Below are 24286 nucleotides of genomic sequence, written 5' to 3' on the forward strand. Positions count from 1 at the left end.
ACTCTTCAGCATGAGTTAAACGAGAGGAACCCAAGTGCTGCCTGCTCCTGCCCATGCAGGCGGAGTGCCCCACAGGGGCAACAGCTGATGAAGATGGCAGCTGCTGCAGATGCAGGGAAGGACGAGTACTCCATCTGCTCCCTCCCGCTGTCATCCCCCTCTGTTGACAGCATTGTTGTTTGTCCTGCCGAAACCTTCTGTGGCTATCACTACTCATCTCCCCAAATGCCCAGAGTATGGTGAGAGGCTGGGCTGCCTCCCAGCCTCTTCCTCCTTATTTATGTGTCACAGGAGGAAAAAAACCTAGACAGAGATAGGTTGTCCAGGGTCATCCTATTGTAGTTATGATGATGGCAACAATTCATAGCTGAAGCATTTGATTTGTTAACCTTATAAAAAGATGCCATTAAATACTGTATTTAGCTCCTCAGGGGAAGTAGCCTAGTTTCTTTTTAATTTTCCTTTTCTCATCCCTGTTTTAACATTAGTGACTCAGCTGTCACTCTGCTTTGGAAGGGTCGCTGGCGTTATAGCTGTGATTGGATGGCATCAAGAACCCATTTCTGCTGAAAATAATTAATATGCTGCATTTTCACCTCAAAAAAGCCTGATACAAAACTACTAGAAGGTTTTCATTAACTTCTGCAAGCTTTGAAACTTGCTTGTGAATGAAATTGGAAATTTCAGTGTGTCTCCTCTTGTTTATCCTTGTCAACAAGGCAAAGTCTGGCAAAGACTGGTGCATATCTAACCCTACACATTGAGGGTATTCCTGTTCAAGTCCAGAAAGCAGCTTACTTAGATACATGCAAAAGCCTTTGCAGGTGAGAATCTCACTTTGCAACAGGGCACATGGTCAAGATCCTACAAACAGAATGAGTTTCCACCAGCTCTTGAAAAAATCTGACTAGAGACAAGTGTGGACTCTTCCATCTCCTTAATTTTTTCATTCCCCGCTTTGCTAATCTTAACCTGGTTCAAAAAATAGCCTGGTTCAAAAAGTAGCCTGGTTCATTTCTGTTTTTCCACATATCCCATTTCCTCTAAACTTTAATCACAGGAAAAAATGAAAAGCAAAAGAAGGAGGGAAAAAAAGCATAAAGCTAGTTTGTGGTAGCCCGGTTTATATTCTGCATATCAGTTCATATTATAGAAGTATTAGCAGACCTGTCATAATGTATACTCATACATGTTGCTCATGGTGCTTGGTAGTGGGTCCCCTCCCTTTCCCAGAAGGAGGGTAAATATCCCCATGAGCATTTGCCAATGCTCCTTTCTTTGTGTCCTCCTCTATTAAGCTGCAACTTGAAGGCGCTTGTTTCTTATGTACCTTTGTTATGAAAATGATACCTGGCATGCTCAGGAGGCCTGGCGTTCTTGAGCTATGAATACTGAGAACAGTCTCATAAAAAAAAAGTGATGTACAAAGGCGCCATCATTCTTAGCATTGTCCTTTAAAATTTGCCCTGTGTCTTGAACATGTGGGTGTTGAAAAAGGACTTACTTCAAGTAGTGTAGTTCACTAACATAACTCAACGTTTTCCCCTTAAAAGCAGGATGTGACATGTGTCCACCCAACCCACCTGGGGTCTGGGACCAGTTTCTCTGAGAAGCAGAAATTCATCTGCCTGTCCAGCGCTGTAAGAGAGTACCTATCTGCAGGAATTGTGGGGCCATCTCAGAGTACATACAACTACTGCGATGCCAAGATGCATAGATTTTTGATTTGGCAAGTCAATACTTAAAATTTTCCAGAGCAGAGGATGGTGTCTGTGAAGTGACACCATCTGAGTGTACCAAGAGGTTGCCTCGATGCTTACCTGAAGGGCAGGTAAGACCAGGCTGGTTTGCGCTAGCAAATGAAACCAAAGCAAGCCTCTCGATTTTATGTTCTATAGCATCTTTATTGAATTAAGGCTTCTTTGTCAGCCTATAGAGGCTGCATACTTTCAGATGCAAGTGTCTTCTACTTGTGTAGCCCTTCCCACAATGGGAGCTCAACCATACTGCAGCCTACAGGGTAGGTAATTCTTCTCCTAGTACATAGTGACAAACTTGGCTGTTGCATTGCCCTTGCGGGTCCGCAGCTGCCTCTGAAAGATGTCCCAGTCTATGTACTGAGCGATACAAGGGCCCCACCATGTCCTGAGTGTTGGCTTCAGGAGGGATTACTCATGTAAACAGGTTCAAACTGGGTAGATGAAAGGGTTCCTCCACTCATCATTCTGCTATTCGGGCTCTGGTGTTGGGGTGGGGCGCTAACAAAGCACCGGGAAGTACCGAAGCGTTTTGACATAGCCTAGCTTTAGGCTCAACTTTTAGCACTTGTGATTGTGGCTGTATCAATGACAGTGATCTTAGTTTCTCGGATTAGGTAAACAGCTGAAAAAAAGAAATTATGACTTTCATACCTGTGCATTTACCTGGGTTGTGAGGTTTCTGGGATGGTGCTGCTGCCAGTTGCGTGTGAAACAGGAATGTCCTGCTTGCTGTAGCAAAGGGCTGATTCACTGGCAGTGTAATAGGTGTCATCTTCCTTTTTGTCAGTTCCTCAGGTGTATTTTACCCCCACAGTGAACAGAAAAATAAATTTTAAAAAATCTAGTAAAACCAGTAACATGCAAGTCATCCAAGTGAGGTTCGGTTCCATGAAGACTAAAACAATTTGTAAATGGCATTAGGTGGGACTGGGATTAATCAGGAGGGGTAGTAGAAGGAGAGTTTAGTGAGTCCCAGTGGGGGCGAGCTCTCTGAAGCCACCATGCCCTGGGAGGTGCTGGGAACAGCCACAGTCCCAAAGCCTCCCTGCGCAAAGGGTGAGATCCACCTCCACCAGCGAAGAGGGCTAGGCACTTGCAGGGGAAACCAGGAAGATGGGCTGGTGGGCTTCTTTGCTGGAGGCACCCATTTCTCCCCACTGGCTGCCAAGGGGAGACCGTTGTCAGTAGCTTGGACGTCAGGGTCTGACTTGGAGCTGCCCAGACTGGGTGAGAGTAGTTACATTTTAAGGCTGTAAAAAACTTTTCTCCATAGGAAAAAAGAAAAAAAGAATCAAATGCTGTCAACCTGGAAATTGCAGATAGGGCATCACCGCGTGGAAACTAAAGCCTCGTGCCTCGGCAGTTTGTGGGCTGGGCTGTTTTTGAGGCTGAGTGTCTCGATGCAATGCGCCCATGGAAGGGAGGTTAGAGAACGGGCTGGGGAAAGACTCCTGAAGTAAACCCAGCTTACTCATGTAAAAACAGTGAGGAGATGAATGTTTTTGTCCACGTGTGTCATCTGGCACAGCATGAGCTTAGTTTGTGTATATGGAAAGCAAGTCTATATGATTTTTCAAATTTGTTCCTAAATACAGCATTTAAAATATGTTCCCCCAACGCAGAGGCAAAATGTAGGAAGCCGTAAGAAGGCAAGAGGGAAAAGACTAGGTAGGGAGGACCCATGTGTTAGTCTCAGGACGAGAGAAGAACACACATCAGAATACATCAAAAGGAAAACTGATCACTTTCTACTTTCAAAAGATGTTAATATTTTACAGCTGTCATTAAGTTTTGAAGAGCATGCAGGTATTTATTGGTAGTGCCATAGCTACCCCGTCCTGAGTCGTGAAGGAAGAGATACCTGTTTTTCAAGTTGATCTGTTCGCTCATCCCTCGTCTCCTAACTCACACCCTGTACCCACCGGCACTGCGGTGATTCGGTGAATACCTGGAGTTGTGGTTGTGCATTCCCACCCTGGCTGCCCTTCCCGTGAGGCTCCCAGGGGAATTTTTGCCTCTAGGAGCCAGCCAGTGGGTCAGACCCACTGAGAGTCAGGCATAGGTGCGTCCCCGGCTTCCCCCGGTGCTTGGGTCCATGGAGCAGGACCGTTCTCTTTGCCATGTCAGCTGCCTACTGAAGCGCATTGTATTTTAAAATGCACTTATTTTTTTTTTTTAAAATCAGATAATATCTTCTGGTTCAATAATAAACTAATTATATGCTTAAAATAGCACAGGAGAGGGGTCCTGTTTCAGATTAGTCTACATAGCAGAAGTGCCGGGGGCTGTTTCGGAGGTTGCTTGAAGGCTTTCTCGCAAGAAGGTCTCGGGTGCCTGTGCCGGCTTTTGAAGGGCTTGCTCAGGCCTGATCAAACTCGGTCAGGCGACAGCGTATCAGATCTGTTCCTCTCATCAGTCACATGTCAGCCGTAACTGTCACCAGATTTGCAATTTAATGTGTGCAGCTCAACACTTCCAATTAATCCAACCCGGGTATTTAACAATCTATCATTTCAGAGCTAGGACTTTACAGAGCTGCGTGCAAGGCAGCCTTGCACTTCAGTAAGGAATGAACCCTGGAAGGCTTTCTTCGTGCACACAGATTTTACTCTTTCCCTGCCGCTGTCTGGTGGAAGTTATTGCTGCTTTAGTTGCTTTTCACAGGCTTAGGAAGTGTTAAAAAAAATCACAACATGACCACAAAAAATTTTCAAAAAATAAAGATTTATAATAGGTGATTCAGCAATGAGAGGCTTTTGTGATCTTCCATGGGAAGCTACTATTTTTAGTGAATTATTATAAGCAGTAACATCACTCACATTTATTTATAAAGGCATGAAAGAACGCCCATACGTGTTTCTAAATAGTCGATGTATAGTAACGGCCATATGCTGAGAAGGAGCGAAAATAGAATTGAGCACTCTGGTTTCCACAACGCTGCGTGAGGGTTGTGCTGGGAGCTTTGCATCTAAGAAACGAAAAACAGAGGGATATATATATTTTTTTTCTTCTAGTTCTTCTTTCTAGCAAAGCAAACCCAAAGCCTTCAGGGTGAAAGTCTGCCTTGCAGCACAACTGCATTGTTTTCATTGAGGTCTAACTGGGTGACCACTGAGGTTTGTGAGGACTCTTCCAGTAGCTTCAGCAGCTGGTGGGTTGGGGCTGCGCTGACAGTGGTAGCTATTTTTATGAGAGTTACTGTACATATAATATTTGGGTTGATTAGTTGTGTGTGCCTGCACTTCTCTTGGGGCTCCGTGGCACAGAGGAGGAGAAATGCAGTGATGCCCTGCTGAAGGGGCTCCACAAATACAGCATGATGTCATTTCCAAAGTTCCTACAGTGGAAACGCTTTAAATGCTGGGGCTTGCCATTAAGAAAAAAAAAAAAACAACCCAAAGATGTTATCTGCTGGTGATGCCACCCCTGAACAGAAATTAGAACTGCTTTGATCTGACTCTGCAGAGACACAGCTATGTTGCGTTCATTGCAGTTTTTTTGTATGCAACTCCTTGGGTTTAAGTTCAGTATGGGGCAACATCTTCCATTCTCTCACTGACTCTGTTCGTGTCCCAGTCAAGCCTGCACTGAGGTGCCTTGGGATTCTCAAAAATCCAGCACCTTGCAAGGGCAATGCCTTAAAGTAAATTCCTACTCTAATTAAGTTAAATCCTTTGATTGAAATTAATTGTCTTCTTGAATTTTGGGAAGCCATGATACGAAGCATGTGGAAGAGAGTGCAAAAGGCAGCTCTTGACAAGGTACCTTTACCAACCTCCCGATCACAGTGCCTGCCTCCTGGTTCCCAAATCCTGTTTTAACATGGGAAAGCATCAGCATAGCATGCAGAGACTAGTGCTATATTTTTAGGGGGCTTCCTATAGCAAAGGGTACTGGGGTACATGGCTCGTGACAGTGGGAGGAGTTGCTGGAGAGCCCAACCTTGTTCTTGCTCCACAGCTGCATTAGTTAAAGTTTCAGCATTTTCCTCACTCTCTGTTTCCCGTCTCCCAACACTCAGTGGAAAAAAATAAACGACAACCATCATGCTCTACTCACAGCAAAACAAATGTTATTTATTAGAGTCCTCCTGTGGTCAGAGGACGTCTGACTGTAAAATAACTGGAGATTTTTCTGCTAACTGGAAGCGTGATACTCTGAGACAATTTCCAGGCAGTGTATATTTTCAGCTAAGATTTATTTACGTCAGCGTAGCAATTTGCAATATCACTGTTTGCAAAGAGTGAGGCAGCAGTTGTTTTAGCTAGAATTAAATTTTTATTTATTTTTTTTTTTTTAAGGAAAAACTTTTGATTAAGTTGTGACTCAGTTCCCATAGCTCCATGCATGGAGATGCTTTTCTTTTCAAAAGGGAGGGCATAAACCTCCTTGGTGGGTACGTTGCTCGACGCCTGCCCTTGTGGCAAGGAGCAGCTGGAGCAGCGGGGAGCGACGTGCGTGTCGTTAGGGAGGGTTTGTTTTCCCTGTGCTAATCACCTTCTCCTGTCGTAATTTGGCACAGCGTGGCGCCCTGCGTGCGGGATGGAGGCAGATCCGTGTACTGCTCTCCTATCTGAGCCAGCACATTTCGGAGGATAAATCTTTGCCGGACTTAATGTTCTCCCAAGGAGTTTTAATATCCCTCAAGGCTTTTTGTTCTTCCTAGGGGTGGGGGAAGACGGGAAGAGATGCAGGCAGAGAGCTAATTACAGCGGGGACCTCTTCTAGCCATTCCCCTACCACCAAGGTCAGAAATACTCCTTTGAAGAGAGCATGAGGAGGGGAATCGACAAAGCCACTCTTCACATGCTGAGCTCACTTTTTTCCCCTAAATATGTGGTTCTGGGGGTTTTTTTCCCTTTTCCTTCAAGAGGGTATGCTGGGGCAGGGCTGAACCTGTGTCATCCCACTTACCCTTTCCAGGGCTGTGAGGACGATGGCCTTTGCTAGCAGGGTGCGAAGGGACGTACTCTGCGGGACCCTGGTGCGCTCTCGCCGCCTGCTTCTGCTGAACATCTGGTGGGATTTGCGGGAGCTGCCTTAGGAACTTGCAGATAATAGCGAACATCGAGCATCAAGAACATTTGGGTGTCAGGAAAGATTTCTTTCTCTGTGTGTAATTTGCTTAATGCTTTTTTTTTCCACTGCAACTTCCATAATTTAGGGAAAATATAACAATCTGGAATACATAGTATTTGGGTTTATATGGAAAAAGATGCCTGTCGATACAACGTGGCTGGATAGATATTGTGGGACGACTTTCCTTATGTTTTAGTTCTTGCTTTTTCTGCATCTCCAGAGCACCCTCACTACTTTATTAAATTATATATGTTTTTCTGGTTTACAAAAACTTATGGGAAAGAGGAAGAAATTCTGAAACCTCTTTGGGTTGGGGATTTCAAAGTTCCTTGAGAAGAGCAGCACTGCAGCCTTACAGAGCCAGGCAGAAAATGACTGTATGGAACCAACAGATTGGTGTTTCCTAAAGATCTCCTTGCCTAGAGTTGCAAATCCCTTTCACCAGAAATTCCGACATACATGCACACAGTTGGCAACTTTAGTTATTTGTAATTTTGGAGTCACTGTATCTGTTTTCTTGTTTACTTGCAGTTGACTCTCACTGGGGACTTTAAAGCAAACAAAATGTAAATCTGGTAGTTGAAGCAAATTTTGAATTACTTCATGAGAAGGCACAGACACTGGTCTGGATGCATGGGCAAAACGTGTTGGATTATTCACAGCCTCCTGTTTCAGCAACAACCAAATGCAAAGAAAGTAGTTTGTTTCGTTTTGCTTTTCTTAAAGAAATAATTTTTGGTGGAGGTTCTCTGTAGGGATGTTCATCCCAAAGGAGATTTGTGCTACAGCATTTCGAGCAAGGTGACATAGGCTGGAAACTGCAATTCCGGTGAGCAAGCAGAGCCATGGAGAAGCAGGGCTCCCTCCAATCAGCTGGAGGCTGATAAGCTGGAGTTGTTTTCATGGCTTCTTTTCAGTGGTATTAGAGCTCATGCCTTTCTCAACTACGTGGCTACCAGACAACTTCATACGGTGAAGTCAGAACATTAAATATGTTAATACAGTATAAAATAAAGTGTAATTCTCCCAAGTGAGCATTAGCAGCATTTATGGGTCTGCAGATAGTGTTTGTTTTTCTCCCATAATGTCCTAGTATCCCACTTGTTAAAATAAAAAAACTGCTTTTGATTTGTAGCCATAACTTTACAGTTTGGGAGCCTGTATCTGAAATAACGAATTAGCCACTCACTACAAAACACTGAAATAAAAACAGACCAGTGTGTAACTTGGACTCGGCAGCCACCAGCTGCACCTCATCTTGCTAATCTTTAGGCCTTTTTTTTTTTTTTTTTTTTAAAGCGGGGGGCTTTTAAGAGTTAAGTTACACAACTCTCTTTTTATTTTTAAAGTGAGTGGATTCCTTGTTGCGTTGTTGAGGATGATAAATTGATACCACATGTTGCGTCCAGACAAAAAAGACTCTGTACTGCAGTGGAAGCACTTGCAGCTGGTGTCTGAGTTAATGGACGGGCTCCACAAGGTAAACACGGCTTGGAAGAGGCCGAAACAGGCACAGAGAGGGGGAATTTTCTCTGTTTTAAAGGCTCAAGCATTTGCTGCTGTTGCCTGACAGGGGCTGAGTGTTGAAATAACCTGCAGTCCCAGCCTCCCTGGGAGACTCATTCAGTTGTTCGTGTCAAATCAGGTATACAGCACTTTGGAGATGTTTGAGTGTCCTCTCTCGGAGCTTACCCGTTTGCAGTCTTACCAAAATGCCAAGAGAGACACGTGTAATTAGGACATTGTAGCCGATTTCATTTTTTTTTGTGAGCAAAATGCGGCTGGTTCCCTCGAGGAGTATTAACTGAGTAAAATGCGGTGCAGTGGATTGACATTTATAAAAGCTGATAGCGTGGCTCCGAGTTTGGGGAAAGTGCTGTCACCCCTCGTGTTGCTTCTCTGGGCACCCAGCTGCACCCCTTCTCCTGATGCCGTCAGCCTAAGCCAAGGTAGGGTAGCAGCGCTGCTTGCCTGTGCCACTGTACCACCCTCTGCTCACACCACGTCTGACCTGCCTTGTCTCTTCCTTTGCCCTGGGTCTTCCTCATCTCCAGGGCTGGTCATTCTTCCCTGCAGGACCACTTCCCCAGGGGACCGGGACCCAGCTGGGCTTAATGCTGTATGGGATGCTCTTGATCTTATCTGCAGGAACTTTGGTCTTCTGGCTCTTAGCAGAACACACAGCGTTCTTTAAGTCTGGTATAAATAGTTAACACTAATAAAGGGAGGAGCTCATCGTATTTCTTTTCTCCTCTGCTCTTGTACAGTCCATATGTTGTGCCCATCGGTGGTATCTGAGCTTTTCCCAAGGTGTCTGCAGCCTGGCTAGCATCTGGCCCATCTACATATGGTCTCCAGGACAGATTGATGGAAGTTCCTTTATAGATCTTTTAAAGTTTCTCAATGTACTTTGGAATGGAAAAATGTGTTATGTTTCCATCATCATGGCCTAATCCATCTCCCACATAAGTCAAAGACAAATTCCCATTAATTTGATCAGCAGCGGGTTCAAATGATAAACTCTATTTTCTTTGCTTCCCCACCTCCTTTGCAGTTTGTTGCATGGTCATATATTACTAATGCTCATGGTCATGAGCAAAGATTGTCCCATGATCTTTTCCTATATTTTCAGCAGACAGGAACATTCTTTGACAGCTCAGAAACCAGGTAGAAAATATGGTTATTTCCATCCAGATTGCAGCCTGGTAGCACAGCGCAATAGCCTTTACTGATGTGAGTTGTCAATCCCGGTGACTTCTGTAGCAAAACTTGCATGTGAAAGGATAATATGATCCAGTCCTAATTTGATTTGGCAGAGCATCCAACACAAGGAGAAACCAAGAAACTCAGATACAGTTGCTGAAGAGGTTAGCGGGGGAGGAGGTTACATGAAAGAAGTGGTTTTTAAGGCAGTGTTTGAACAGAGGGTGGAGATGGGGTACACAAAAATAAATTGGCCCATAATTATGCTTAAGAAAACAATCTTCCTACAGAAGAAAAGTAAAGAAAAACAGAAGCCGGAATATACGTGGCATATTGCTTAATGTAAAGGAAAACAAACTGCTTGGATTTTTTCTAACCACCAATTTTCAATGCAAAAGTATTATTACATTCTTTTCTTATTTGTGTAATACCAACACTGAGCAAAGAGATACAATAAGAAGAAAAGTACACATGTGCACACACCTATCCACACATGCAGGAGATCCCATCCTGAAAGGTGCCTCAGTCTCACAATTTTACCATTTAGGATTTTTCATGGGTTTAGGCCAAATAGTATCATGCTATGGCTATCACCAGCAGAAATAAGCCATTTTATGAGAATACTGTAGGTTGAAAACTGCTAGCTGCTGGCACTTTGGCTGAGTGTTTTTATATCTGAAGCTATGTGGCATGCTGTGTATGCCACCTTGGGTGTTTCTTTTCTGTTTTCTAAGATTTTTTTCACTAGCAAGAATCACAGTGCTGTGTATTCTCACATCCAGCATTTTTAGGTGGGGAATGGCATGGTTTGTATGCCTCTTGTCGCCTGGCTTGGTGTGGTGGTCTAGCTCTGGTTGTCCTTGTCCTACCGCCAGCTCTTTGCGAGGAGGGATGCCCATGCAGATGTTCTGACTAGTGGTTGTCCATGAAAGTCACAAGTGATGAATGTGAGAGCTACCAGCATTGATGCAGTACAAGCTGGAATATGCACAAAGGTTATTTTTTAAAAAAACATTTCCCCAGCCAGTTGGGAGAAACCTGAGGAAGTAAGCAGTGGTGCCTAGTTATTAGAAGTTAGAAACAGACTGTTGCCAGACTCAAAATACAGTTAAAATGTCATCAGTTAAATAATAAAAAGCTCTTTCCTTCCTTAGACTGTAGAACTATTATGCTGCAACTCAATCCACCATGTTTTGATGGCATGATAGTCACTTAGAAATGGACAAGTTTATAGCTGAGGCACTGACCCAAACTACTCTTGAGTATGTCTGCGAAGTCTGGTCTGCTGTTTTGTGCAAATTGTTTAAAACATAACAGTTGCTATTTTGAACCATGGTCCATATGATTTCTCTTTTCATTAAGTGATAATCACAGCCGCGTCTGCTGTCTGCGTGCGAGAAGAACTTCAGGCGTGTTTTCCATTTCACAATCTGACAAAAACCACAACACTTAACAGGGGGGGGAAAAAAAGGCATTTTATACTGAAAAAAATTGTTTTAAAAAAGCTGGGTTGTATTTCTTTGTACATCAAATGTGTCTCCAGTGCACTTATGTCAAACATCCATTTATCCTAAGGATGCAAATGTCGAGATGCTTGTGAATGATTTGTTGATTGATTCATTCTTTGCCCATTTAAATCTGGAATTTCTTAAGTGCTTTGTAAATGAAGGACACTTATCCGGGATGGTTTGATTATGCTATGGTCCTGTTGACTTTGTGTTTTTAAAGCATGCTGGTAGAACAAATGTGATTTTATCCTCTTTATAGATATACCTGTTAATTGCCAAAAATTAAGAAAAAAGAACTCGTGCAACTTTTTAAACTGGATCATCTTTAACCTGGAAGAATAGCACAACTATTTTGTCAAAGGAATATGGGATAGCGCCAAAAATCTTTTGACTTGCACATGGAAAAAAAGCCCAAAACCAAACCTGGAAACATTCTCACTCAACAAATACTATTTGCTTGTCCTTTGAACCGTATTTTAAGCCCATGATCAGCAGGAGCAGTGGAGTGGGATTTTCATCTCAGTTATTTTGATTTAAATCTAGAGCCATTTCACTAGGGGTACAGTGTGTGGGCTGGTTTTCTTGACCTCTTTCTCATCCTGAGGTGATATCATCGGTTTGAGCCAACGTGGTTTTTGGACAGTAGATGTTGCTGACTAGTGCAAGCTGGCTCCCCTGAAATACTGTGCAAGGGCTCCCCTAAAAGTACTGTATTTCGTAGCATCCTGTACAGCATGGGGTATCCAACTGTGTACAGCAACTTTGTACAACTCTGTATCTGGCAGCTTACAGGGACAGGGATATCATCGTGTACTGTGTCACAGCATGTTTTGAAGACTGTGAGGATACTATAACGAGGGGACAGCTGGCCGGCTACTGCGGTACGGGCATAATTCTGGTGCCTCTAATCGAGAGAGAAAGTACAGCTTAGTCATGCACAGAGTGCCTGTGGGAGAGGAGCAATAGCACTTGCAGTTTTCTCAAGAATTATTATAACAAATACGCAACACACATGCCCATGAACAATTTAAAAGACATTTGCAGAGGCTGCAGTGAGCGTGACTACCCCTCCAGTCAGATTTTTGCAGTGTCTTTGCAGTTTTTATTTCAAGGAACTGATGGCAAGATTGCTGATAGCATAGAGTGTTTCTCCTAAGTCAAAAGTAAGGGAGAAATGTCTACCTCCTTGCTAGCAGGAGTGGAGCTGTGTCACCCTTCTTTCCTTAGGATGCAACTTTTGGGGTTTAAAAGTGGGTCCTAGGAATGCACAGCTACTACAAGCACGGGGTTTGCTTTGCAGCAGCATGCAGCCATGCTGCAGTCATGCCCCAGCCCTCCCGTATTTACCACCCAAAAAACCCATGTTGATGTCCTGGAGGGCCCAATGCTTTTATTCATATTGCTGTTTTCATGTGATGTTGATTTTGTGATTGAGATTTGGGTAGCAAAAGAAGAGGGGTGCTGGTTTTAACGTTTTGATTTGTTCCTTTCCTGCAGAATTCAATCCGGCACAACTTGTCACTCCACAGCCGATTCGTCAGGGTGCAGAATGAAGGCACCGGCAAAAGCTCTTGGTGGATGATCAATCCAGATGGTGGAAAAGGTGGCAAGGCGCCCCGGAGACGTGCTGTGTCGATGGACAACAGCAACAAGTACACGAAGAGCAGAGGGCGGGCGGCTAAGAAAAAGGCAGCCCTGCAGACTGCCCAGGAGACGAGCGAGGACAGCCCTTCTCAGCTCTCCAAGTGGCCAGGGAGTCCTACCTCCCGCAGCAGCGACGAGCTGGATGCATGGACAGATTTTCGTTCCCGTACAAATTCAAATGCCAGTACGATCAGTGGCCGCTTGTCACCGATTTTGGCAAGCACCGAACTAGATGATGTTCAAGATGATGACGCTCCGCTTTCTCCCATGCTGTACAGTAGTCCATCGAGCTTGTCCCCATCAGTAAACAAACCATGTACTGTGGAGTTGCCTAGGTTGACTGATATGGCTGGGACAATGAATTTGAATGATGGACTGACAGATAACCTCATGGATGACCTCTTGGACAATATAACACTCCCTCCATCCCAGCAGTCGCCCACAGGAGGGATAATGCAGAGAAGCTCCAGTTTTCCATATGGTTCCAAAGGTTCAGGGCTGGGTTCCCCATCAAGTAGTTTCAACAATGCCGTGTTTGGGCCGTCGTCCCTGAATTCCCTCCGCCAGTCGCCCATGCAGACCATTCAGGAGAACAAGCAGACCACCTTCTCTTCCATTTCTCATTACAACAACCAGACGCTGCAGGATCTCCTCGCCTCTGATGCACTTAGTCACAGCGATGTCATGATGACACAGTCTGACCCACTCATGTCACAAGCCAGCACAGCTGTGTCCGCCCAGAATTCCCGCAGGAATATAATGCTCCGCAACGATCCCATGATGTCGTTTGCTGCGCAGTCCAGCCAGGGCGGTCTGGTCAATCAGAGCCTGCCTCATCACCAGCACCAGTCCCACAACTCCTCTCTCAGTGGCAGCCGTGCCTTGTCCAATTCCATCAGTAACATAGGCTTGAGTGACTCAAACAGCTTGGGATCCACCAAACATCAGCAGTCACCTGTCAATCAGTCTATGCAAACACTTTCTGACCCGCTCTCAGGCTCCTCTTTGTACTCTTCTAGCGTGAACCTCCCGGTCATGGGACATGAGAAATTCCCAAGTGACTTGGACTTGGATATTTTCAATGGGAGCTTGGAGTGTGACATGGAGTCCATTATCCGCAGTGAACTCATGGATGCAGATGGGCTGGATTTTAACTTTGATTCCCTCATCTCAGCTCAGAATGTTGTCAGTCTGAATGTGGGGAACTTCACTGGTGCTAAACAGGCTTCATCACAGAGTTGGGTACCAGGCTGAAGGATCTTTGAGAACAGGGAAAATGGGCAAACAGGTCAGTGCCCCCTAGATGTGGTAAAATACTTGATTCCTTAGTTTTATTGGAGTTTGCACCAAACCTTGAATAGTTAGTGCACACTAATAATATTAATTTTGCTTGTGATGGCTTGCTATGTGTTGGTATGCAACAGGCACAACCAAGAAACATTTGGAGATGTGGAGGGAAACGAGGCTAAGCTATAAAAGCTGTTCAGCTGCAACACTGTCAGCACACATCTGATGCTATGTGTCCTTCTTAATTTAGGCATGAGAAATGTTAATGACAGATCAGGCAAACCAAGGTGGAATATTTGTGGGTTTTAGGAATCACAGAGCTCCAACTTGTCTTCTTTGAAGTCACAACAGATGGATTCTTCTCTGCAGCTGATGCCGCAGGTAGCCAAGCTTTGTTACGTAGGGATGGGGCAAGGGGCTTTGCAGTCAGTGGAGCGATAGTACTGCAGGAAAGGAGGAAGAGTGGCTTTGCAAGACCAGTGCACGCACTGAGGATCGGGTGTGTGGGACAGGTCTGGACTGAATTAGAGTTGCACTGCTGCCGTGGTACAGCAAGTCTAGCAAAATTTTCGTTTTTTTTTTAAATTGCGTTTCCTGGCAAAAAAAGAAAAAAGTAGCAAATCGAGGAATTATATATTGAAATAGCAAAGGTGGGATCTTGGTCCCAGGAATGTCCTGGGTTTAATGTTTTAAATATGCAAAAGTCGTTGGTCTGCCCCAGGACTGGGGTGGGTATCATTTTCTTTTGGACTCCACCAAGAGAATCTCCGTAGGCTTGGGTTCTGACATAGGTGCTTTTCAAATATTAGCCTCTTCAGATTAATTTTTTCCAGATTGATGTGGTTTTTTCCATTGCTTCTTTTCCACAGCTGGGGGCATTTGAACTTGTAGACATTATTTCTGTCATCCTTTTGTGATTCTGCAGGCTCCTGCCCATACTTCTGCCCACTCATACGTTCATATTCACTGACTTACAGGGTAGATGCCAGACAAAGTGCCCTTTCTCCTTTGTTTATTTATTAGTATAAGGGAGTAGATTTCACAATATAGTAGGATAAAAGGTTAGCTATAAATTATTGAAAGTGTTCTATTAACTTCAGAATAGTATGTAGAGTATCCCAGTGGTGAGGTTAAATGAGGCATACATTCAGTTTGCAGCTTACTTCCAACTTTCTTATTTTCTGGACGAAGGATGGAAAGAAGGAGTCGGTGTCATCTGACTTTATGGTTCATAATTTCCACCTTTCATCTTTAATTGAGTTTTCATTCTCTGTTTCACAGTTAGATGTTCAAGGGGAAGCTTTGCAGTAGGTGAATAGCAGTGGTGAACCTCCCAAATGTCTTCTGTGTGTGTGGAGTACCACAGGAGACGTGTGCTGTGATCCGCTGGCTGTGAGGAAGAACAAGACCACACAGGAGTCATTCTGCAAAGCTGCCTCGCTCCAGTGGAGCAGTTGGTTTGCACAGTCCTTTCTCTTTTGGTGGGAGGATTTCCTCTGGTTCTTTCACATCTTCTCGCTGAAAGTGAGAGCGTTGCAGTGCACAGCCAGGATAGGGGCTGTGGGGGCAGGCTGTAGAGAATGCCATGTCCTGCTGACCCTGCATGAGACAGCAGCTTGGCAAGGCCAGGGCTACAGCTGAATTCTGGTTTTCCTTCAGTTCCAGTGCTGGAGAATTTAAGAAAGAAAAGGGAAAAAAAGAAAAATTGACTCATGAACCAGGAAGGAAAAACTTGCAGAAGGTCACGCTTGCTGACCAGGTCTCTCTTCCTCCACGTGCATTAGCTGTTAGGATTTAAAAACCCTTTTTGCATGAGGTAAAAAAAAGAAAAAAATAAAATGCGGTAGGAACTTTATCACTGTGAAACATCCAACAGTACAATCTGCCAAATGAGGCCTAAAAAATAGATGTTATTGACAGCTGTGCTTGACACAGGCAAATAGGGCAGCCTCTTGCTTTCGTATCTTCGTTTGCTGTGTATGGGTAGAAGATGCCCATGGGGAGACCTACCTAGGCAGCACGGAGGAGGCAGACCACACCACCTCCTCACCGACGCTTGCCTCTGCCTCTTCGTCATGGCCTGTGCCATTCACAGAAAGCGTAGCCACCGTGATCTTTTTCAGGCTGCTCCCTCCAAATAAAGGAACTGACACATGTGTGTGAGCAGAGTCTCATTGCAGAGGACAGATGTATTAACCAGACAGCTCTCCTCGGCGGATTACTGTCCAGTCATCTGTGGAAGCCTCTCTCCCTCTCTGACAAGTGGACCGGCTGTTGCGGGGTGCCTCCGATATCAGGTGCAAGCACAGGTGATTTCTGCTGAGCTGGTTCATCATGCACCCTTCCTCATCTGTTAAGCAGCGCTGTTTGAGAGTTTGCTTCCCTATGAGCATCTCACATTTTGATATAGGGGTGCCTCGCGTGACATCGGATGCAATCATTCTGAATTGCTTTCTCGGTTACTTCTCCGCTTCGCTGTAGCAATAGGGACCGTTCAATTAAAATCTTCTCTCTGCAATGTTCATGATCCCAAGAATGAATCTTTACAGGCTTGAAGACTGGGGAATGCTTTCAGCAGAGCAGCCTGGCGCTTGCTCATGCTAAATCCGTTTCACGAGGGCAGCCAGGTGCTTTTTGCAGGCAGGCAGAGGCACTTACAATGGGTTATTGGCATACCTGGGAATACTGAGTGCTGTGTTTTCTGTGAAAAATAAGAGAAACGTTGGAGTCAGTTTTGGGGAAGAAAAGAAAGCAGCCAAATACATAGGTATTTCGTTTATACATACTCTAGGTATAGAGGGGGGTTTACTTTGGAAGAAAATCAACTACAGTTTCTTCATAGGGGAAGTGAAAAAACCCTTGCAGGAGACGCCACCATTGCAGGTTTAGCGACTGTGCACATTTGCTGCATGTAAGCCTGTGCACGGTCCCTGGAGAGAGCCTTGCCTGGTCCCACCGCACTGGCCCTGCCCAGCCTTTCAGAGGGCTGTAATTAAGGCATATAAACGAATTTGGGGTTGTTTTGGTTTTTTCTCTTACAAGAAAGGAGAAAATCAATATGCTTTTTTGTTGCTTTATTCACTCAGCCATAATTTTCCCCTCTTAAGCTGTCTGGGGCCTCTGTTCCTCTATCTCTGCCTGCTTCCCAAGAGCACTGGATATGCCCACCACCCACTCCAATAACCATCACCTTGGTTTTTCAGCTTGTTTATCAATAAATAGACGTCACCATCCCCTCGCCTGTCTCTAGAATACTTTTTATTTTTCAAATCAATGGGTCCTCTCTGAGCCTGGGGTTCCCACGGCTCTGCACTTTGCTCTGTGGTCCTTCTCAGCCAGCGAGTCCCAAGGGACTTGGCATCCACCAAAGTGTAGTCCCAAACAGACTGCGTTTTTACCTCGATTGTTTCAGTGATCCAGTTTACAACGGCGTTGCACAGGCAGCGATGCTGGCAGGGCTCAGGCAGGGGCTGAAGGATGGCTAAGTGCAAGAAGGGCAGGAACTTCTTGAGCTGATTTCTCCATCTGAAAAACTCATCTAGCTGCGTCTCCTGAGAGAGATTTCGATGTACCATTTAGCAGCATGCCTCTGGGCTCTGTAACAGAGCTGTGCTGGAGTCACGTTGACTCGTTCGAAAATTGCAAGTAAAATACTTCAGAGATCAGTTAAAGTCACTCATTTTGCCCTAGCATCATCTAGGTCCCACATCATCTTACTGTAGCAGTAGAGTGCAGAAGCTACTAATAGCAACATCATGTAATGTTCGCACAATTTGATGATTAACATCTCTGATAAAGCAAAATCCTAGGAAACATAACAAAATGCCTGTTGGTATTTCATTAGTTCATATCAGTTTGGACTCATTGCCAATTTATTAATTGGCGTTCAACCTGTTTCTGTGTGAAGTTCATACTAAAGATGAATGCATAGGCCTGACGATGACTTACTATTCACTACACCACCATCTTAAAAGTTGAAGTAGATAGTGAAAAGATCTCCATTTGGATACAGTTTTGAATCAGAGGCTTCTGGACAATACGTCACAAGGAAGATGATTTTTATTCTTTAGCAGAAAGCTTTTTGTCTATTCATTAAAGGTGAAATGTAGAAACCAGAATTGATGGACCTCTTGCCTGAGGATGCTGACAGCCTCAGGACCATAGCTGTGCTTCTTGCTCTCTTATTTTCAAAAATGAGGTCTTAGGGGTAGGGCTGGCAGGTTTCTTACACAGAGCCAAGATGGGACTGGTTGCCTTTAAAAAAATCTAAAGGAAATTCAGGAGCAGCAAATTCTTCTGCTCCATTTCTAACAGGTTAGTGGTTAAGGCGGTGGCGTGCTTCTAACATTTAAGTGTTGTTTCAGTCAGCCCAAGTTTTGAAAGGTGGTTTTGTGACTAGCTGAACATCACACGCGCCAAGTTTGGTCTTTGAACAAAAATACCTGTGTAGAAAATGTATTTTGCTGGGAACAGGGATCCCATTAACTGCAAGGAAGGCCTGCCCTGAGCAAACTCCTCGCTCCCCGGGCACACACCAGCAGGACAGGAGCAAACTCAACGCTCATGGCTGCTGGAGGGGAGGAGAGGGGAAAGCCAGGCAAACCCCACTGGGGCAGCCCCCTGTGCGGTCCCGCTGGCTGCAGTGCCCCTCGAAGCCCCTTGCACGTAGGGGCCAGTCCTACACTTGCAGGGATGCTGTGGCTTTTGCTGTGTGAAGGCAGCAGGAGCTGAAACACAAACAGATGAATCGCTCGCTCTTCCTGGGAGTAAGGCTTTTTGGTTTTGGTGGTTTTTTTAATCTGGGTTTATGTTTTAGGGTTTTATTAACCGAGGAAAAAGATCTGTAAAAAACAGGATTGCCTCCGCAGGCTTGTGTTGTGAGTGTAGAGCAGCTGAAGCCAGGACAGTGGTCTGATCCTGTGGTTTGGGTGTTCTTCTGTTGGTGTTTTATATAGATACATTTTTTAGTACCTCGTGCTTTGTCATGTGATTCAGCAGCAATAATTAGGCAGAAACTTGCTGTCCCTGCAGATGCCAAGATTACAGGATGACATACTCTCACCAGATGACAGCACAAACTGATATTTTTAGAACAACCCGCATCAACTGGTCTCTCCAGTGCTTTCCTCCCTGGATTGGCAGCACGCAGGTTTTATTACAGAATGAGTCTTCACAAATCGTCTTTTTCATGTGAATGAGCTGTAATGATTGTTTAGAGCTACAGATCAGTGTTGGTCCCCAGACATGCCGTTGCCTGATAGCTGGGATGGTTACAGGTCTTTCTTCTTTTTTCTTTCCTTCTTTTGAGCCAGACTTTTAAATAGCACCCCTAAAAACATATTTTCTTGAAGAAGTGCGTAATAAGAGATCCTTTTTAGAAACATAGCGTCATGCAGCTGAGGAAAGGTTGAGATCTTTTTTCATAGCAATTTAGCACTCAGCCAAAGTGATGAACTGACAGCTGGAGAGGTTTAAGTCTCATGTTGATGACAGCCGAAGAGCACAGGTATAGCGTAGGCCAGCAGGAGTGCACGTATTTGAGTAGTACCATACGCAAATAGCTGGCCTTTCTCTCCTGGCCTGGGGAGGCAGGGTGAAGGAAGGATGCTCACGCAATGCCCTCCCAGATTCCCAGTGCCACTGCTGGAGGGTCTCCAGCAGGATGCTCCCATCAGCGCTGCTCCTGATCGACCGCGTGGGGACACTGACCCCGTTACATCAGGTACCTGTGGCTGGGTGGTGGGACCGCTCCGCTCTGGTCCAGTCTACGGGGGCCATTTAATCAGCTTTTCCTCTCAGATTACTGCGCGCGGTGGCAGTTGTTGGAGTCTGGTGGAGTGGACATCTGCTGACCAGTAATCGGACGGAGGCGCAGCTCAGCTAACGGAGGCCACTGTGTAGCCATGGTTGTCTGCCGTTGTTCCAGGAAAAAAGCCTCTCTCCTCAGATGATGCCATGGAGAATGGCTTGTGTTTATGCACTTTTTCAGCTAAGCTGGTTATCTTGCCTATTGTTTTTCCCTTGTACTGCCTGCTTCTCCTGGCTTTCATAGATAATTTATTTCATACAAATGTAGAGCAAATCTGGTTTTGAGGAAGGACCTTCCCTCTCTCGCCTTTTCTACCACTTCTAAGTTGGGACAGAGGATGTTCTGCCTTATACCAGCATGGTGGAAATCCTTGTGAGTGACCTGTGTGAGCATTATTGGCCTGTCATTTTCAACTAACCACAGAGGAAAATGAGAAGACTCCATAGCAGAGAGAGTGTTTTTAAAACAGGCTTGGTACCTGGCAGAGAAAAAGAAACTATGAGGACATTCAGAATAAAGAGTATGTAGCACGTTTCCATAGCACTATAAATGCATAGTTCAGGATTTTTCCAGGCACACAGGTAGCTTTAACTCTAAAAGCAGCTCTCATTCTTCAGATTCAAAAGTGCAAGCAAAATCCTTCTCTGGTCTTGCACAGGTGCAGTAGTTATCCATCCTTTTCTGATTCACAGTAGAGGTCTCTTTCTCAGTGCTCCCAAGTCCCTAAAGAGAGCACTCTTAATCCAGCCAATGTACTTTACCCCTAACAGAAGATGTATTTTGCAAGCATTTTTGGCCCCCTTCTTCTTCTAGTCCAGCAGCATCCTGCCTAAAAGGTGCTGTGTTGAGCACCCAGGCTGATGCCTCTCAGTCAGTGGCAGTGTCACCCATAACTGGCAGGGCTTCCACCCCATTGCTCAGGCCCCTGAACAAAAGGCAGGGGATAAAGGGATAAAATTTACCATAAGGTTGTCAAGTAAGAAGCCTGCAGACCTTGTAGAGAGATAATGTCCTGTATCTAAACTTTTCTCTGTTGGGCAGGGCAGAGGATTGAACCAGCCAGATGTGGTGGTTCTCAACAGCAGTTGGGTATCGGCAGTGCTTGTGCTGGAAAGCCGGCATAACTGTACGCTGACATGTCTGTAGGTGTAAGAACAAGTGTGTCAGCATATGGTCATCTTGTATGGGCAACAACACAGTGACATATGTAGTGGAGTCTGCCCACGCCTGCTCCTCTTGCAAGCAAGTGCAGAATTAACTGTGAATTTAGTTGTTCAGTATCAGGTCTCGATACATTAGGAAAACCCCAATCTACTTTTCCTTTTAAGTGTGGGAGTATGAGCGGACTAGTTTCTGGCTGTCTCCTTTTCATCTGTAAAATGGGTAGAAGGGACCTTACCCACCTTTGAGGGTAAAAAGAACTGCCCAGAGGAGTGGTGGACTCTTACTTGCTGGAAATATTCCAGACTTGGCTTGACAGGGCCCTGAATAACTTAACCTAAGGCCCGGCCTTCAACAGAAGGTTGGACGTTTCTGTGATTCTGTAGACAAGTGGGATATCAGAATAACATATCCATAGTTGTGGCACCTCACTACAGTTCTGGGCAAGTCTTTCATCCCAGGGAGCTCATACAGGGTGAGAGAATGATCTGCTGTCCTTAGTTACATTTACTTCCAAAATACTTAGTTGTCTGCTATGGTTTGCAATGTTTCTTGGAGTGGAAGAGCAGCAACAGAAGGAAGAGACGCTTTTGTGCTTTATTTGTCTGTGTGAGTACCAGCACAGCAACTTTTTAGCTCCCATAAGTCTTAGTTCTGTGCCAGCGTTCTTCCTCTTTCCATCCTTCTCCCTCACTCTCTGTCCTCAATTTTGAGCTGGAAAAAATCTATTTTTATGAGTAGAATAAGAAAAAGTGAAGTTGCAACATGCCTTAAAGTTCAGGCCTTAGAAAGAAAAATACGTTGTTGCCAGCTCTTTTTTCCCCTTGGTCTCCACACCCTGACCTCAGCGTTGTCTCTCAGCACAGAGCCGTCCTAGTGCAGCGTATGCTATGCCTGTAGCGTGTCACTGTGCCATACCTGCCATGGCATCTGGATTCCTAATTTTTATCCTGGTCAAACAAAAAAATCTTACGTTGGAATTCTATCATTGTAGAAGGATTGGCTGCAATAGTTACCTTCCCTGTTTCTAAGAAAATACTGTGTATTCTTCAGCCTTGAGCTGTGAAAACCTCAGGCAGAATATTAACTTCTACCCACACCTAATCAAGTCTTGCTTTTTGAGCCTACCCCCATTTTGGAGTAGAAGCTGTACTGCCGGCAGGATGACAAATCAAGGGGCAGAGGCGCTAGATCGAACGTACATCTTTCACTAAAGGATACAAATTTCCTTCAAAATGTTTGCATCCCCAGGCTCTGGACAGTAAAAGTAGTTACTGGGATTTCCTGTCCCTGGGGAGTCATACAGAGTGGTACCCAGGAAAAAGACTTGTTCTACAGAACTTTGAGTGGTATTTTTCAAGATGCGATCCACTCAACAAGCCTTCCAGCCAAATCAGGACGTCCTCAGCAAGTTGCCATACAGAGGAGCTGTGTGTTGATACATGCGGTGCTACAGGCTCAGGGAAGAGAGTGGCTGGAAAGCTGCCTGGCGGAAAAGGACCTGGGGGTGTTGGTTGACAGCCAGCTGAATATGAGCCAGCAGTGTGCCCAGGTGGCCAAGAAGGCCAACAGCATCCTGGCTTGTATCAGAAATGGTGTGGCCAGCAGGACTAGGGAAGTGATCGTCCCCCTGTACTCAGCACTGGTGAGGCCGCACCTCGAGTACTGTGTTCAGTACTTCCTGAAAGGAGGTTGTAGCCAGGTGGATGTGAGTCTCTTCTCCCAAGTAACAAGCAATAGGACCAGAGGAAGTGGCCTCAAGTTGTGCCAGGGTAGGTTTAGATTGGATATGAGGAACAATTTCTTCACCGAAAGGGTTGTCAAGCACCGGACCAGGCTGCCCAGGGAAGTGGTTGAGTCACCATCCCTGAAGGCATTTAAAAGACGTGTAGATGTGGTGCTTAGGGACGTGGTTTAGTGGTGGACTTGGCAGTGCTAGTTGGACTCAATGATCTTAAAGGTCTTTTCTGCCCTAACTGATTCTACAATTCTATGATTCTATGATAGTGTAGTTTGTCATATCATAATTAAGAAAAGGAGCACATAACTTTTAACAAAAAACTGTATCTGCTGATTGTTACGTTAGCTTACTGAGAAACTTCACCGCCAGTGCACGTTATCTGTGCCTTGCTCTTGGGGAGTGTCAATGCGTCACCTTTCTATTCTGAAGAAATTTCCAGTGCTGCGTAATTGGCACCAGTGGGAATCAAAGGGAGAAAGCAGGAGGCAGCAGATGATCCTTCAGAGCTGCCCTGATGGTGCGCGAGCTGGCGTGGGGCTTGCGAGACCGCCATCCAGTTAAGTGGTGGAATGGTGCGAGAGAGAGGTGAGGAAATGTTGTTGCTTGGAGGGAAATCGCAACCAACAGCTCAGCCACAAAGCAAGAGTGGCATTTGTAACTGATCAGTAGCAAGGTAGAGGATGGGAGGGCAGAGAAAAGGACAGAAGAAAGGGGCATCTCAGCTATCACATAATTGCTTGCAAGCTGAAGAATTAGAAAACATAGAAGTATTTGCTTTTTGGTTTATATTCTTCCACCAAATAGGATAAACAGATGTAGCACCTAGGGTTCAAAATGTCTGTGGGATGTGACAAAGCAGGAGTTCATCCTCACCCCTCATTTAATGTTTTTTCTGTTTCTGTTTTAATCTCATTATTTTTACTGACTACATGCACATGCATAAGCTATAGTTTGATATAGTATTATGGATTCTTCTGATGCCCAGCAGATGTGTCTTGTTCCAACCTTCTGTACCCAGGGGATAGAAACAGCCATAGTGGAATTGCCTCTACTTTCTGCGTGTGACAGAGCCCAGGTATCAATTCAGTTGTGAAGACTGCACTTCAGGAGGAAGTCTTCATTTTCTTCAGAAGAAAGTCTTAAGAAAAGACTTAAGAAAAGAAAGTCTAAGGCTAAAAAGAAAGTCTCGGAAACTTTGGGAGAAGATCTTAAAGTTCCTCCTTCCTTTCCACTTCCTAATGATTGAAAACGGGCTTCAGGTTTGGCAGAGGAGCTTCTCAAGGGAGAAATGAATTTTCCAGGGAGTGGCTTAAGAAATACAGACAGAGGACGCTTTTCAGTCGTGCCCTGTTTGGAAGTTCCCCCCAGCCTAAGAAACAAGAAACCGTGTCACACGTAGGAGAAGGCTCTATGACTTTGCTGCAGCAAGTTAGCAAATGCTGCTCTAACCCACCAGCTCTGCTAGACTTCACCTTTCTTGTATCCCTCCTTGACCTCTGTTCTACTTTTTTTTTTTTTTTCATCACAATAGTAAAGTCCAGGAAAAAGGATAAAGTAGGGACAGGAGTACTTTACGAGGAGAGCTGCGTGTTGC

General features: G+C 45.0%; 1 protein-coding gene across 4 annotated transcripts in view; it reads left to right on the forward strand.

Annotated features, from left to right (window-relative positions):
• The window catches only part of FOXO3 (forkhead box O3), a 93195-nt gene that overhangs the window by 64953 nt on the left and 3956 nt on the right, over positions 1-24286 (forward strand). For 3 of the 4 annotated variants that reach the window (XM_075747841.1, XM_075747842.1, XM_075747843.1), the window contains one exon: positions 12548-13982. In XM_075747841.1, the coding sequence (XP_075603956.1) occupies positions 12548-13948 (1401 nt within the window). In that variant the 3' untranslated portion in view covers positions 13949-13982. Of the gene's footprint in view, positions 1-12547; positions 13983-15262; positions 16279-24286 lie in introns of all 4 variants that reach the window. The other variant, XR_012834486.1, reaches the window with a different exon arrangement.

Source organism: Balearica regulorum, chromosome 3 (assembly GCF_011004875.1).
Source record: "Balearica regulorum gibbericeps isolate bBalReg1 chromosome 3, bBalReg1.pri, whole genome shotgun sequence".
Lineage (NCBI taxonomy): Eukaryota > Metazoa > Chordata > Aves > Gruiformes > Gruidae > Balearica > Balearica regulorum.